Below are 16836 nucleotides of genomic sequence, written 5' to 3' on the forward strand. Positions count from 1 at the left end.
GGGGGGGGGTGGGGGGGGGGGGGGGGGGGGGGGGGCAGAGAGAGACGGGTAAGACGGGGAGAAGAGGGAGGCGAGACAGAGAGAGAAACCGAGAGAGACCGTGCGAGAGAAACAGGCGGCGGTGAAAAAGAGAGCACTGCCTTGGAGCAAGTGTGTTGCATCATTCAAACACCTGCTGTTTCTGCTGCAGCTAAATGAACACATTACATCCAATACACCCCTGCTCCACACACACATGCACATACACGCGCGCGCACACACACACACGCACACACACACACACACACACAGAGGGCCTCACAACAGGTAGATTTCATGTTGAATGCTGATTTGTTCACATTAACAGTATTAATTGTTGATGTGCCATTTCTGCTTCCACCCACTGCAGGTAAGGGTGCACATCCCACACACACACACACACACACACACACACACACACACACATCCCTGGCAGTAATCACGCCATGCTCTACCCACTGAGCAGCCACATCCTCGAAAAGTGCTATAACTTAGTTTGGACCTGATCTGAAAAATTGCTTGTGACAAACTGGTCGGTTCCCACATGATAGAAGTGATAATGTGCTTTCATTAGCTGAGGCCCTGGGGATTTATTTTCTCATTTGCCTCCCGTGATCCAAAATGTGATTTTATTTTTTCCGCATGGTGACTGTTTAGAGCGAGGAAGCGACCTGTTTCAGATTTTCATCCCTATAAGTATTTAAAGGTGGGTTAATTGTTATTTTTCCTTTCGCATTGTCCCTGTATATCTGTAGTTGAGGAGCATTCATTATATTGCTAGCAAGGGATATGTAGCTCCTAGCTCCCAGCTCCTCAGTAAAGATGTAAAGGCTCATAGAAATTAAATTTGAATGGAGACTTATACAAGATGTTGCATTGAATCCTGTGCCATTCAGTGCACTTCAAGGCTGTTTGGCTGACATTTATTTCATTACATTGTCCTATTATCACAGGTATCCTGCTTACCTCAATACACACGTGCCTAGCTACTGAGATGGCCTATTTCACACAGTTTAGCCTATTAATTAGCCTTGTAGCTCATTAAATTGCTTATGTTCCCTTAGAGAATCATTTGCAAAGCTCAAACCAACTACTCACAGTAACCCGTCCATTCTATTCCTTTACGAAAAAAACAACAGGCGCACATGAGAAGATATGTGCACGTCAATCCCAAAGACATGCTAATGTTCAACTTCCATTTATAAACATTAACATGTGTGATGTGTTGTGCGTGTCAATGAACGTAGGCTGTGTTCAAGGCCAGGAAAAGCAGGAAACTGGCCGAAGGCTCTAAGACCCTCAGGGGCCTCTAAAAATTCCAGCTCCATCTTGTAACAATTAGTTTGTGGTAATATAATAAAAGTCATTAAAATATGTTTTTTTTTTGTGTTTTTTTTATAATTCTGCATGCATCACTAAAGCACATTATAAACTCTAATGATAAGGGCCTTAAGGCAGCACCTGCATTATCACCTGATCTTGATCTTGTAGCAAGACAGTGTCACTAGAGGCCCCCAGCTTGTTGTTCCCTGGAGGGGGGGGGGCCCTGCCTGCCTGTATATCATGCTGCATGAGAGCCTATCCGTAACCTTCAACTGCATCTATCTATTTCTATTAAGTAAGCATGATTCACCCAACTTCAACTTTCCAAATATTCAGCAGGCCTGCCTCATTTCACCCACAAGGGCCCCCCTAACAGGTTTGGGGCTCAGATCTCATCACAGCGTGAGACACGCTCTCGATGAATCCATTTATAATTCGATTCTGTCCCAATTAATTCATCAGTTTCTCTCCACTCTAAATGGAATTAGGTCAAAGCCACTCATACACAGCCAGCCAAGCCCCCGCTATGATTAAAAACCCAGCTTTATATAGGTTAGCCAGCTCTGATTCATCTGCTAACACCATATATTCTTCTGGCCGCGATATTGTTTATTCAACACTTTTTCCTTGGATCCAGGCTCCACTTGGCTCAGGCACAGGAAGGGGGTTCAACGGAGGCTCGAGGTCCCTGTTATTAAGCCTTACTACACCCAATTATTCAACTGCAATTAATATCTGCTTCTGACAACAGACTACTAGGATCCAATATAGCTCTCAGACTGCTTGTGTTGATCATCTCCCCTGACTTCTGCTGCTCATTTCATCTTTTTCTTTCAGCTCGTAGCATTTGGAAGAAATTGGATCTTCCTCAAACACAGAAGCCGCCACACGGACTAAAGCTAACCTAATGGACATCTTTAATCATGGGGGTGCACGCCCCTGTGATTTCAAATCATTCTCTCAAGATGTAGCTTGAGCTCGTGAGCATCTCAAAACAGGGAGGGGGGGGGGCAAAAGATCAGATCCGGGCGATGTGTGTGAACGCCCGTGACCGAACTGAGGCCCTGAGGTTATTAGAAGTTTCATGTCTCATTTACGCTAACGCTCATTGAGAATTATCACATTTCCAAGGAGGCGGAAACCAGCGACATCCTTGTCTGCACGTTCTTTTATCAGTCACAATCTGATCTCTATACTATATCCTTAATAACTTAATAGCTATTTATCTTTCAACCTTAACTGAAGCCCTAGGCTCCCGTGAGTGTCTCTGTACTTTATGATGCTTTACAAAGGCTCAGAAACTAGATTTGTGCTCCCGTGTGGCAGCCTAAAAGGAGGCAGACATCCCGGAGAAGGAGGTTTCCTCTGCTGTGATGGGTTAGTGGCTTACAGATGAAGAGGGTTGAACCCTGAGAGGCTGCGGCTAGCTCATCACTCTCTTTAATTTACACCCACGACTGCTTCCCTATGTCAGGGTTGCCCGCTCCTTGTCCAACACTGCTCTTACCTCGTCTCTTTTCCTCCCCTTCCTTCCTTCCTTCCTTCCTGCTATTTTCACGTTTCTCTCCCCTTGACTCCTCTTGCCTCCCTCCTTCCCTGCTCCACACCTGGCCTCCTCAGCCTGTCCTCGTCATCACCTCCTCACCTCCAGCTATTTTCAAGTTTCTCTCCCTTTCCTCCGCTTTTCTCCCTTCCTCATTTCCCCTCTTTCTCACTTCTACCACCTTCCTCTGCTCCTCTACTGCCGTCATACCCCCCCCCCCGTCACATCACTTTCTGCAGGGCCTCCTCATCCCTCAGGGGAGTGTGCTGCTCTTTTCAGAAAGTGATAGCTTTTCTGCTGCCCTGTCCTCTCCCCATCCTTGCCTCCTCATTCTCTCCCTCCCTGTAAGTAGGTGTTTCTCTGAGTCTCTTGCTTAACAATTGCGGTCGATCTCTCTGCCACCTCTTTGGTCTTCTGTTTTTTTGTTTTTTTTCTCAACCTGATACCCCCACCCCCCCCTTTGCTCCGATCCCAACCATCTGTCACATGTTCAGGCATCTTTTTTTTTTTCACGATTTTACAAGATCGTGGTCCAAAGACGCACTCAAATGGTGATCTTGCCTCAATACACCCTCCATCTTTTCCCCACACACACACACACACACACACGCACACACACACGCACGCACACACACAGAGCTCTGTGTGTTGGGCTTACCCACACTGCAAATGAAATAAATGCATGCAAAAATTCATTTTCTCTCTTTTAGACTCATCTGCCAACACATTTGACATTTCCCATTGATGCTATCTACAAGTGAAGACACCTCTTCGACTGCTTCCATACAACGCACGAAATCCCAGCTTTACATTGCTAAGAGACAGAGATCAGTTTCAAAATACATGCCACTGACGTGATGAAGTCATGTGTCTGGAGATAAAACACAGCCCACAGGTTCAGAAATAAGACTGTGAGATGAAAGTCTCAGGGTGTATGCTCATTATGCAGCCCTATAGGCTTCTCTCTGTACAGGCAGTGGTGGTATTCTGATTGCACCCTAATTAAGACAGTGCCATCCACAGTAAGAGCAGAGGAGCACCAGTGCAATGATATCTGTAGGGAGGGCAAATTATGGAGCCTGTTTTCTCATGTCTCCTTGTTTTTTTTTTAAATACTCCAGTCTACAGTACCCAGGCGATGCTGAGTTATAGGAAACACAGCTCTTTCCATGTGCCGGTTAAGACGTTTGCTCACCTACCTTCTACTGCACAGAATCCATGTGGAATGAAAAACAAAAAATTAGGGGTAAAAATCAATAAAATCCCACAAGAAATAGGCAGCAAGACAAACTGAGACAATAAATAAGAGACTGCTCAGAAGCCATCACTAGAGGAATGTGAGAGGAAAAACAACAACAGTGCAACAGCATTCAGTCAGCGTGGGGTGGGGGGTGGGATGGGGGGGTGGGGGGTAGGAAATGATGGGAGCCTATATGAGATACCTCAGAAAATCAAATTCATCCGACAGAGTGTGAGGGGTGAGAAGCTCCCGTCTCCAGCCTCCTCCGCGGACTCCTCGGGGTCCCTGTCCGCCTCAAGCAACTTCCTTGCGGAGCTCAGCAGTTTTTTTTTTTTTTTTCACACCCCCCACCCTAAAATAACACCAGTCCTCCTGGAGTGGTGAGATGTGTGTTGTTGTTTTTTTGTTTGTTTTTTTTCCTCCACAAAAGCAAAAAAATATTTAAGGAATATTAGACCATCCACAAGCCGGAGAGAGGAGAAGAAGAAGATGATGAAGAAGAAGAAGAAGAAGAAGAAAAAAAAAGGATGTATGTTGTCGATATTTGAAAAGTGCTCCGTCGTGAGAAGCAGAGCGGGTTTCAGTGGTAGTAAAGCAAAAAAAAATTTTAACCCCGCATTTGTTTAAGGAGACAATAGAGGGAGGCTGCCTGTAATGAAGTGGATACCCAAGAATGAGTCTCCGGTACAGGGAGGGAGAGAGCGAGAGAGAGAGAGGGAGAGAGAGAGAGGGAGAGAGAGAGCAGAGGAATCCATCACGCGCGGACTCTTGTCAGTCATGATCAATAATGTTGGTATAACCCACCTGATTTTTATCCATAGTCATCTCTCAGCTTCCCGCACTTTGCGTATGAACCCTGCCCGCGCAAAAGAAGAAGAAGAAGAAGAAGAAGAAGAAGTCCGCTCGCGGCCGTTACTCCAGCACAGCACGGACGCGCGCGCCCTCACTCCTTTTCCAGCTCCTCCGGTCGTCGGTGCTGAAAGGGACAGCGCACGACTTCCCGCAGCTCAACTGAGGCACGGAACCCACTCCACCTGAAACATATGTATTTCAGACATCTGCCTCCACCCGCCCTCACCAAATCATCGTCTAATTGCACCACTGTCTGTCCGCCACTGTCCACACGTTCAATCAAGTTTATTACTAATCAATCGGATCGATAGTTTCCACAATAGAGGGCTTTGGTTATCTGCGCACATTAATAAGTCATCAAAATATGCTCACACAGGCGTTGCGCCACACTCTTAATTGCCTGAACTTCAATCCATTTTTACTGCCCCCACCCCACCCCCACCCTTGTAAAACCATAGCGCCGTGGCTTTTTTTTTTTTTTTTTTTTTTTTTTTTTTTTGGTGAATGGAATTAAATAAATGAAGCGCATCCCATCTGCTGTGTAATAACAATTTGATAAGCTGTGTGGAGTGAGAAACCAGGCAATCGAAACAGACCCGGGTGTTCTCTTATGTGACAATGTGGAAAGATATGCGCAACATGTCCAATTTGTGGTTTCGCCGCTGCGGCTGAGGGCGACGGCGGAGGGACGCGGTGCAATGGCGCCACTTGGCGGCACAAGTCGTGTGTTTGCAACAGAGCAAGCGCAGGAGAGCACAGGATGCAGTCGACTATAGGAATGTGTAATGTAGCACCCTTAGGCTACTGCAATGAAGTCCACTTGAAGATATTTTACTTCACTATTCTTTTATTTCATGGTACTTTATACTAATACTTATGTACTAGTTACTTAATTACAATTTTTACATATGGTCAGTTTATAAAACATAATGCCTTATTATAATGAACTATATATAAAGTGGGTTAAAATGAACTCCACCTACAACAGTAATAATGTAATATCTAATAGTAAGTTATAACAGTCAGGACACATTTTTCTGCATCATCTACTGTTACTTCGATACTTCTATTTTGTTTATGAGACTATACTTTCTCATTGCAGGACTTTTCCTTGTAGTGGAGTGTCGTGACATTGTTGCTCCTTTGCTTGAGTAAAGGACCTGAGTATTTCTTCTATTGCTGTAAAGTGGAGATCGGAGTATATCTAAAGCTGTTTAGTATGTCTGAGGCTACAACAGCCTGAAAGACTATTGCTGCACTGGTTTCCAATGTGTGGACCAGGGAGCATCAAGGGTCCTTAAGGGTCTAAAGACTCAAGTAAGATAAAGCTTGATTTCCTTAGAATATTGGGTTCCCTTGAAGTTAGCACCATCTCTCAAGAGGTTTCCTTCTTCCCTGAAAAAGCACTCTAACAAAGACGCTAGGAATTTAGTGCTGCAATGCTGGGGGAGAGACAGGTTAGAAAAACAATGTTTAAAACTGAAGGAGCAGAGGACAAGGTATCTGGACTTTTTAAGCCCCCAAACTGTTAGATCCCACATTTCCCATGACGCAACCATCTTTTGACAGACCCTTCCTGCCTGGTAAATGCCTACATCTTTTAAACATCAAACATCCATTTGAGAATGGAAGTAAAAAAGATAGTAAGTGGATCAGGTTTAAGGTGAATTCACACTTTACTATACTACCAAAAGATATCCTGCGTTGATTCCTTTCACTATATGCAGGTCAATGTGCACTGACATCACCCACATAAATCCTTGTTATCACTCTTTGAGACGTATTGCAACCACAGGAAATTATGTCAGAAGCCAACTCAGAAAGCTCAAAAAAAAAAAAAAAGGGAGAATATGACTGAAAATGTAAAAGTCTAAAGAAGCAGTTCCTGTGAAGGCAAATGAAATCTTCTCCCTGCAAGTGCAGTAAACAAACATGACTGATGGAAGTATGTGACTCATATCTGAGGTAAAAAAAAAAAAAAACCAAAGCAATACCAAACTCCCCTCTGAGGTTTGAAGCAGTACATTTTTATTTATTAAGTGGTTGGTTTTAACATTCTCGTCACATCTGAAAGGCTTCTCTAACTCTTCTTAGGATCTCTAGAATGTGAGCTTAATAACATATTACAACTGATGATTAAAGAAATGACAAAATAAAAAATCCAAAGAGTCTCTTGAGGTTTGATTCCTGGTCTCTTCTCGACATCCCAACAAAAACGTCCTCTTTAAAAAGGAATGATACAAAAAAAAAAAAAAAGACAACTAATCGTGGAACAACGCAAACTTGCCTCAGTATTAAACAGTGACAGAGTAAGTAGTCAGACATGTTTGAAGCATATGGTCAACCAACAGTTAATACAAGTCAATAACTATTGTGACTATTATAACTATTATTTTATACCGTCTCTGTAGGATGAACCCATATATACATGTTCTCAAGACCTTGTCGCATTAGCGTTTTCAGTTATAAAAATAAAGTTTGGTCTTTTTTTTTTATTTCTGCTTTTGTTCCATTTCATGGCTTTCTGTTTGAACATTAAGACATTATCTACATTTGGTCTTCCTCAATCCTCTCCTTCCCCCTCTCCTCATGTGCCAGTGTTTCAAAGACTACCTTGGGAGCTGTGATCAAACAAATGCAACCCCCTTAACTTTGAGTACATGAAAGCTCATTTTGAAAGGAACTGATGCAGCATTTAGTCAAAAAAGAAAAAAAAAAAAGGAGATCATGTTGGTAAGGTTAAAAAGAAACGTTCACAAAGTTTAATTGAACAGGCCCCTGCAGTTCTTGTTAATGGAACAAAAAGTTTAATGTAAACTTTTAAATCAGAGGAAGTGAAGTGTTTAGCTTAGAAGAGGCAGCTTTCCCATTTTGGCCCTTTATGATCAATATTAGCAGCGCCAATAGCAGAGTCCCAAACCCGCCATGCCTGCGGCTGCTTCAAGTTGAGATAGCCACGTCTGCTTCGCAAGAACTCACTAGCTCCCACGTTGCTGTGATACTGCACTGTTTATCAGTTTTGATTTTAGCCCTGACTGGCCAAAAAGTGACTACAAGCATTACAGCAATAGATGTGCTGCACGGTGCAGTAACACTGTGTGAGGACTGCCGTCTGACCACCACCACCATCATCTTGGTGATTATCGGTGTGATATCTCCCTTCAGAAAATAAAGTCTTCCAGATACTGGTTCCTAATGTCTGTAGCAGTGTGGCTGTTACACCAAAGGTGACCTGTCTGCAAATATATGCATCCAAACACACATTATTCCTCATAACATGGGCAGTCCCATATTTCCTGCTCACTAACCTGAACTCTCCCACATTAACACAACCACATAGGGTATGCTTTGTCTGTCACAGCATCATGTTCTAAAATAAAACGCTAAAGAAGATTCATGTTCAGCCTATTTAATTTGTGACTGATGCATTATTGAAGCCTTGCTTCTCGTAGCCTGATGGTTCCCATATAACCAGGCTACTTCTGGGGCTAATAAGTTAGCTAATATATAGAGGTATGGTCAGGTATGGTCAAGGTATAGGAAACACCCTTCACAAGCATGCAATCAGTCTAAGCAGAGAAGGCAGAAAATAACAGTGAAATGTAAGGAAACACCAGTGACCACTGGAAATTGATAGACGTGGTATTAGAAAAAGTGCACACACAATTCTTGGGAAAAAAAAAAACTGCAAATATACCCTGGGCTCTTCCTAACTTTTGAGAATACCCTTGTAATTTATGAACATTTGATCATCTAATACAAGACATGGCCCCCAGAGCCTGTTGTTGGTCACTGCAGAGCAGATAAAACAGACTACTAAATAAGACTATGGGCTGCTAGTGTGAGGAATAATACAAATAGGAAACATTTACATGAGAAGATAAAGGTGACCTTCAACTCTAAGGCAGGTGGGAAACACTTTGACGGGTTCTCTGTGTTAGATAGCAGGAAACAACAGTGTTTCATATGATCTGTTGATCTATGGTTATGTTGCGCAGGTGGTTTTGAATACATCAAATAAACTGTGTAACTGATTTGAACTGTTGATAGTTGAAGGACCCAAATACATGTTGTGTATTCGTGTAAGATCAAGAAATCAAGAAGTTTCTTTCCAGTCTGTTTCCTGTGGAGGCCACGATCCAGTTCTGATTCCCGTCCTCTTTCTCACATGCACGCACGCACATACATACACGCACGCACGCACACACACACACACACTTCCATAGTCTTCATCCGTTTGCTATAGGCGGTTTTACCGAGAGCAAAGCAGTACAAATCAGTCATCTGCATATGGATCTATATTTACATACTGTGGTAAGTAAATACAGATATATACAGCAGTAGTGAGCAGTCTCTCCGTGGATAGCAGCGCCACCGTCCAGCAAGCAGGCTGGCTTCATAATGAAACTATACAAAAAAAAAAAAAAAGGCAGATTCCAACAATATATTTGGTTCTGAAGCAAAAGGAGGAAAATCCTTTGTACTTCACTCCTGACGTGTTTGTTTCCTTCATCTCTGCTCTGTGCTCGTTCCATTCGCCCATTATTTTTCCAATTGAAAGTTTTGATTCACTTCTTCACTGTTAGTAGCTCGCTGGTCCTTTATCCCCGGCGGACTGTGAGCAGAGAGAAGAACAAGATGAGGAGAGAGGTGAACAAAAGGAAGAGGAGAATAAAGACTGTAAGGGGAAGGATCAACAGAGATAAAGTACGGAAGGAAGAGGTAATTATTAAGAAAGATGCAGATAAAAGAACAACGGTCAGACAAAGAGGAAGATTTCTAATGAGCAGCCTGATACATGGAGGAATAGGCGGGAGGAAGAACATAGGAAGTGTTCTGAGCGGTCAATTAAAGGCTGCAGAATGATGGTAGTTTCTCATCTCTGCCCCTTGGGAATGGTCGTCTACACAAATATAAACACACTTCTTATGTCACAAAGGAAACTCATCTCACAAATCGAGCTCACGTACACCGAGAGACATTCACATACTTGCTCGAGTACACAGCGTGTCTTTTTGGATTCTGAATACGCAGGGAGGAAGGAAACAAGACGGTATGGAAATCTGGTGCAACTCAGAGGCAAAGAGAAAACAGAGAAAAAAAAAAGAAAAAAGAAGCAAACAGAGAGGAGAGATAGACAGCGATGACGTGGCTGAGTCCTTGTACTGCAGGTAAACCCTCTTTATTCTTACACTGAGTCTTTCACCAGACCAGGGATTTGGAGCGGGTGCTGACTCCTTTCCTCCTGCTGGCTGCTGCTGTTGCTGCGTTACGATGGCTTCGCTTGTGAGACTCCAGGTACAGCTGACGAAGACAATTCACAGAACAGATCATTCACACAAACGCTTTAAGTTATAAATCCATATGGTATGCAGATGTATGACAGGTTTTTCTTTTTTTTTTTTGTTTGTTTATTACATGAAGTTAAGCTACTGGTTTATACATCTTTAATATCGCACTGCAGGCAGAATGCAGATAATGACGACATCTGATTCTGAGGCGGGAATCGGCTGATGTGTGAGATAGTGAAGATGGCCCCTCAAGTTGTCCGAGGCGGTATCTTTAAATGTCTTGTTTTGTCAGACCATCAGTCCAAAAGCCAAACGTATTCAATTTAAAATTAAATAAAAGCAGTAAACCCTCACATTTGTGACGCTGGAAACAGAAAATATTTGAGTTTTAGCTTGAAAATTCATTCATTTTTAATTAAAGTTCATTCAATTATTTGACTTTTCATTTCAGCTTTACTTGATTCAGATGGTGTTTGGGTCAGAGATGTGGCAAACTACTACATCAATAAATGAAGGATAATAATTTACGATGGAAAAAAATAATTCCCTCTTACAATCCTGACATTTTTCACGATGCTTCTCAAATACAATCTATTGCATATCCCAATCAGTGATTTGGTTGGATGTCTGACTTTGAATCATCGGTGCATGACATTTCTTTGCCTAGAGTCTTCATGAGGGCAGAGCCTGTGACGATAATTATTTTATCCAGCACACTATACGCCCTGACAGAGACCCGTCAGACTGGAATTGATACAGTAGATCATTTCCACTGTTGCTCTCTATTTTGCGACTTTGAAAAAGAAAAAAATGTGTGTGAGAAGCTGAATCTCAAATACCTTCTTAGCAAAGGCTCGTCCACACTGGTCACAGGCGTGGAGTGAGAAATTCTTGGTCACCCTGACTTCAGTGGAGGACGTCCCTGTGGTGCTGCTCTCTCTCTCTGACTGGGCATCGTGCCGCCGGGTGTGTGGTGGTTGGTTGCCGGGCGGGGTGGCGGAGGAGGAGGAGGAGTTGCGTTGGTGTGTGTGTTTTTCACTGCGGCGGGTCAGTGGTGGGCTGGCGGGGGGATGCTGGTTGGTCTGCTGTCTCTCCTGCTTACGCGTGACAGGGGGGGAGGGGGTGAACGCAGGCGATGAGAGGTCCTGCTGCTTTCGAGTGACGGGGGCAGGAGGCGGGGCGGAGGAAGAGGACGCGGCGGAAGCTGAGGAGGAGGAGGTCGGGGCAGGTGTGGCGCACTCTTGTTTGCGCGTGACGGGAGGCGAAGGAGAGGAGGAGGACGACGAAGAGGCGTGGCGTCCGTTCACTTCCTCTTTGACGCTGCTGCTCGTCCTCTTGTTTGGGCTGGTGCTGTTGAGGACGACCTCGGCGAGCCTCTTCACCGCCCTGCTCTCCAGTTTGGGCATGATCTTGGCGAGGTATGCAGACGACTTCTTGTGGACTACAGTCACGTGGCGCAGGACGTCACGTTTGCGACGTGACTCGTAGCGACAGAGAGGGCAGCGGTAAAACTTGATGAAGATGTCGTTGCCGTCCGTGTGCAGCTCGATGTGCTTTGTTAAGTTCTGACGGGAGCTGAACTGTCGCTTGCACAGTTTGCAGAAGAGCTGCTTGAAGTCAAATCCCACTGACAGTTTGGTCATTTTGGCCACCACGCCCCCGCTGCACATGCTGCCCCCGCGGGAAGATGACGTCGACGACGACGATAAGGACAACATCATCTTTGGGCTCGACGGGGCTTCCTCCTCCTTCACCTTCATGGCGTTGTGTGCCACAGAAACACCTTTGGCTGCCCCAGTGCTATCACTCGGAGACGGGGCCGGGCTGCTGTCGATGTCCTCGTCCTCGTCTTCGTCTGACGGCTCCACTGCCTCCTCTTTCACTCGGATGTTGTTGCTCGGGCCTACGTTGGCGCTGCTGCTGTTAGGAGTAGCTGCTGTCGTAGCAGGGGTCGGCGTGGGAGCAGACCTGTTACTTTTGATGCTGTATATTTTGTGGACAATACGCATGTGCCTCTTCAACATGAGCTGAAATACACAGATAAACATAACGATCAACTGAAACATCTTGTTGCACATTCATGTAACTGTACACCAATAATTTCTGGTTTTTCTCCCTTGTCATGTTTTGACTCCCGAGGATAAGGACAACCCATTTAAGATGAAAATAAATAAGTACCCAGTAGACCGAGCGTAGAGCACCTTTAACTGCTGCGACAGCCAAACCTTTAAGAAAGCGAAGGCAAAGAAACCAACCTGAGAGCTGTAGTTCCTCTTGCAGAGCGTGCAGCGGCATGAGGCCGGGTTCGCCTGTGGAGAGGCTGGGAGCTGAGTCTGAGGTTTGGCTTGGTTTTGGTTTGAAGGCGCCGCTTTAGAGTTCACGGGGGTGGTCTTGGAGTTGTGGCCACGTGTTGGAGAGGAATTGTTGCTCTTCCTGGGAGGCGTGACCTCCAGGGGGAAGGGCTGGCCGGGCCGCGAGGCAATGTTGGGTGTGTTGTTGTCCCTCCGCAGACCACGATGCACCTCGTCAAAGTGACGGCGCACGTTGGCTTTAGTAGCAAAGGTTTTGAGGCACACTGGGCAGGATTTTCCAGTAGGTGTGCTGAGAGTCCTCGGCCGACCTCCAGCATCAACAAGAATAATTATTATTCCAACAGATAAATCACTTTGAAAAACAAAAGTGGCACTGGCTGACAGGTCTAAAGTAAACAAAACAAAACTGAAATTTTTTTACAAGATAAAATGTCAACTGGCAGTAAATTTACATTTCTCTGATCATTCAGTTATGTGAAAGTCTTAGATAAGTATAAAAAATAAATAGTATATATAAGTAATTTTTCAACTTTTGAAAATATTTTTTGGCCTTGTGGAGATTGAAAGCCAGTGCTTATATGAGTATACAAGCTCTTTTCAGCATGTTTTCACAAACATTATAATCAATATTCTAAAATACTGATCAATTTATAAATATACTTTGTGTAAATACCTTTCACCATAGAGAGCAGACTTGTGGGAACTGTCCGCGTCTCTGTGAACTTGCGGAGCTCTTCCAGTTTGGTCTGGTGCATTTTGCGGCAGTGACGCCTGATGCTGCGGCGCGAGTTAAAGTCCTGACCGCACAGGCAGCAGGAGATTGTCACGTCCTCAACCTGATGGCACAGGGAGAACAAAGAAGGGAGGGAGATTGATTTTCCACTCTGTCCTGTTAGTTGTGCTGAGTCAGATATTCGTGTGTTGGTCAGGTTATAAAAAACACAGCAATGACGGCTGTTTCTCAGGAATGTAAACATGTACATGCACGGACTTTCACTGCAGGTTTACTCCTCACGTGTGCAGTCACCTACCCCACTAGTGGACCCCTCGTCTTCAGGCTGCGGCTGCTCTTCTTTAGCTTCCTCCTCAGCCTCCCTTCTCCTCTGTCCCTGGTTGTGTCCCGGGCTGCTGTGGCTCTCTGGCCCACCTCGCTGGCTCGCCTGGTTGTTGTCCGCACCCTCCACTGGTTCTCCTTCCCATGCTACCGGGCTCTCTCTGGCACTGTAAAGGACATTGAAGCATAATACCTGAGACATGGGAAGGATTTGAGGGACAAACTTTGGCTCAAGTACACTATAGTCAAGTCTACGCCAGCTGCAATGCACAAAACTAAATTCGTGTAACATTTTAAAAGTTATAGTACATCTTACTCCATCGGCATACCACTGACCTGGGTGTGTGTGATGGATATCTCGCCAGCTCCTCTTCCGTGGTGAGGTACTGGAACACGGCCTTGCTAGTGGTCTGAATGGGCTCCAGACGGACGACGTAGTCTGGTCGGTCGACTCTGGGATATATGGCGTCCAATAAATCCTTCATGGCAACACTCTGCCTGTCGTCGCCCGGCGAACCTAGGAAAAAAAAAAAAAAAAAAAAAAGATATTATAAAATTATTATATCTTACAAACATCTCCACCGTCTCAGTTGACTCATCTGAGTCAACTGAGACGGTGGAGATCCCAGTGTAAAATTTAGAAACATTGGGTAGACATACCATACTCAAACTCAGCTCTTTTATCTGAAGGCACCCAGACAAATTACATTTTCTTTAGGACACTACAGGTGAGTCATGGAAACCTAATAGTTATCACAATGAAACTTCCCTAGCTGATTACTTACATAAAGACAATTATTTTTTGTATTACAGGTTGTCTGAAGTTGTATTTATGCAAATTGCCCATTACCTAACTAAATATGAGCTAATTTGCATACATGTCCATGACAGAAACCAGGGACCTCACAATCAATATCCACATATCTGCCTTAACAGCAGATCTGTGGTTGTGAGGAATTCTATAAAAAAAAGTCCACATTTACTTGAAAAAAAAAAAAAAATTCTTAAAAAAGATAAAATACATACATGGCTATAAGCTCCATAATAAAATCAATACGTAGAACAGGTAGAAGACCAACTCCACGAGCTGGGGCCAGAGCTTTTGTGCTTGCAAATGCAAACGTGTAAAGATCACACAAACACTGACTCCCTGAATGAGGCAGGGATCAAAATTGACTTCAGCTACAGCCCCATACACACTTTAGTTTAGTTTACACACACCAAAACCTACGCACAGAATCACTGATTACTTCGTTTCCTAAGGTGTTTCCACATTTTACTTTCAGATTCTGTCACTCTGAGGTTTCTTCTCTCTCTTTCACACCATCTGTCTCCTACTCATTATTCTCCTCTCATCTCCTCTCTTCTGTACACAGCCCTTTCTCTTTCCTTTTCACACACATTCACACACAAACTCACATGCACACTGTAACAACTTCAATCCATCAGTCATTTCCCTTACACTAAGTGCAGTTTCTATTCTGCTCTTCCCTTGCGTGACTTTGATCTTGCACCATTAGTGTTTTTATCTACTTCTCATTAGCCACAGTATGTCCCCTTGTCTCTATTCTTTGCTGCCTAGAAGTGGTACGAGACTCTGAGAGAGGATGAACCCTGGCCGACTCTTCCAAGTAATTTCTCTGTTACCTAACACTCTTCTGCTCTCCTTCTGAAAGAGGAATCCATCTCAACACAAACGGTCAATTATATTTTGCTCAGCTTTATCCACTGTAATGATCGCTGCTGAAAAACAGAAATCTCTTCTTCATCTGCTTGTGGTCTTAATTAAGCTGTTCCTTGCATCAGTGACTTAATTTTTCTCAATCAAGAGTCTATTACTAGCGGCTGAAAGTGTACTGTTATTTTGATAAATTACTTAATTGGTGTCTGTTTTTCACCATTGAGATTTGGGCGTTAATTGTGAGATTACTGGATAAACAAAATGGTTTTTCTTTGAAACACTTAATTTTTCACCATCCAGCCCTGACACTGGAATTATACAGTCCCCATTTGTGGTCCACTTTTAATATGCGTAAAATTCAAATCTGTCCATCTCCAGTTGTGAAGAATGCTACACATTTACTGAAAGAGAAATATCCACAACAGGGTCTTAAGATCAAAGCACAAAGAACCACAAATGCCCATGAAAATATCTTTTATGCGGCGCTATGGGTATAAAAGCTGATGGGTAAATATTCTAGACATGTTTATGTGTGTGTATGTGTCTGCATGCTAATGTGTTGTGTCACTAACCGTCGGAATCGGGCAGCCGTGACAGGCAGTAGTACTCTTTATGCGTGATGAGGTTGGGCAGGCCTCTGAACAGACTGCGACACAGTTTACACTCAAAGATGGTGTCCACCTCCCTCAGCAGCATGTGTTTCAGCTGGGTGGTGCCTGCAAGACAAAGAAAAGAAGCGATGGAAATAGGAATTATGCAGAGAAGAAGAGCTGATAACTTCCAGTCTGTCTAAAAGGTCTGTTGGGTAAATTAGTCCCCAAAAAAACAAAAAAAAAAATTTCTTTGTACTTTTAAAGGATTTCAGATGTTGTATTTATATGAGATGTTACTTTGCGTCACAGCTGTCATCAACTTTACATCCCATCATTGTTGTCACATGCTGACTCATATGTTCAGTTTCAGCTCAGTTTGACCATATGGAAGAATCCAGGGCTTTGTTGGAGATCTGACTCATATTTGTTGACAAAAACACAACTCATTGCATCGCATTCATTCAACACTCTCTTAGACATTTACCTCACGTGTGCACATACACGCACAGGGACGCAGAGACACACGTTGCATCCAAAATGAGTAAACATTGTTATGGTGACTCACACAGCTGACAGTACCTGCGCAAATTGCTGTCTCTCACACACACACACACACACACACACACACACACACACACACACACACACACACACACACACACCCTCGCAGCTGCCACCATGTTGCTGTGGCATTACTGTTTACCACAGCAGCATGGGATAACCGCACTGACCCACAGTATTATGGCCTTGTCTGGGAGCAGAGCAAACCGTCGGAGGAGCTTTGGTCGTCACACTAAACTTAACATGGCTGGCTCAAAACACGTGTGGTCATGTAAGAAGGCAACAAGAGAAAAAGCAGCAATTTCAAAATGGCCATATTGTGTTTAATGTAACCCAGGAAACGAAGCTATCTGCTGCTGTGCTAAGGA

At 44.0% G+C, this 16836-nt stretch overlaps 2 protein-coding genes across 5 annotated transcripts in view; both read right to left on the reverse strand.

Moving 5' to 3' along the window:
* LOC111224565 (metabotropic glutamate receptor 8-like) overlaps positions 1–4375 on the reverse strand; it is a 236060-nt gene extending 231685 nt beyond the window's left edge. For all 4 annotated transcript variants that reach the window (XM_022749107.1, XM_022749106.1, XM_022749109.1 and 1 more), the window contains exon 1: positions 4327–4375. The gene's annotated coding sequence lies outside the window, so the exon portion shown is untranslated. The remainder of the gene's footprint in view (positions 1–4326) is intronic.
* A 2613-nt stretch (positions 4376–6988) lies between these two features.
* The window catches only part of znf800 (zinc finger protein 800), a 28063-nt gene continuing 18215 nt past the window's right edge, over positions 6989–16836 (reverse strand). The window contains exons 5-12 of the mRNA XM_022749129.1: positions 15887–16030; positions 13970–14150; positions 13611–13800; positions 13253–13415; positions 12523–12887; positions 11107–12294; positions 10169–10280; positions 6989–9591 (exon numbers count right to left, since the gene is read on the reverse strand). Of these exons, the coding sequence (XP_022604850.1) occupies positions 10179–10280; positions 11107–12294; positions 12523–12887; positions 13253–13415; positions 13611–13800; positions 13970–14150; positions 15887–16030 (2333 nt within the window). The 3' untranslated portion in view covers positions 6989–9591; positions 10169–10178. The remainder of the gene's footprint in view (positions 9592–10168; positions 10281–11106; positions 12295–12522; positions 12888–13252; positions 13416–13610; positions 13801–13969; positions 14151–15886; positions 16031–16836) is intronic.

The sequence above is a fragment of the Seriola dumerili genome, unplaced genomic scaffold, assembly GCF_002260705.1.
Source record: "Seriola dumerili isolate Sdu_G_001 unplaced genomic scaffold, Sdu_1.0 BDQW01000138.1, whole genome shotgun sequence".
Lineage (NCBI taxonomy): Eukaryota > Metazoa > Chordata > Actinopteri > Carangiformes > Carangidae > Seriola > Seriola dumerili.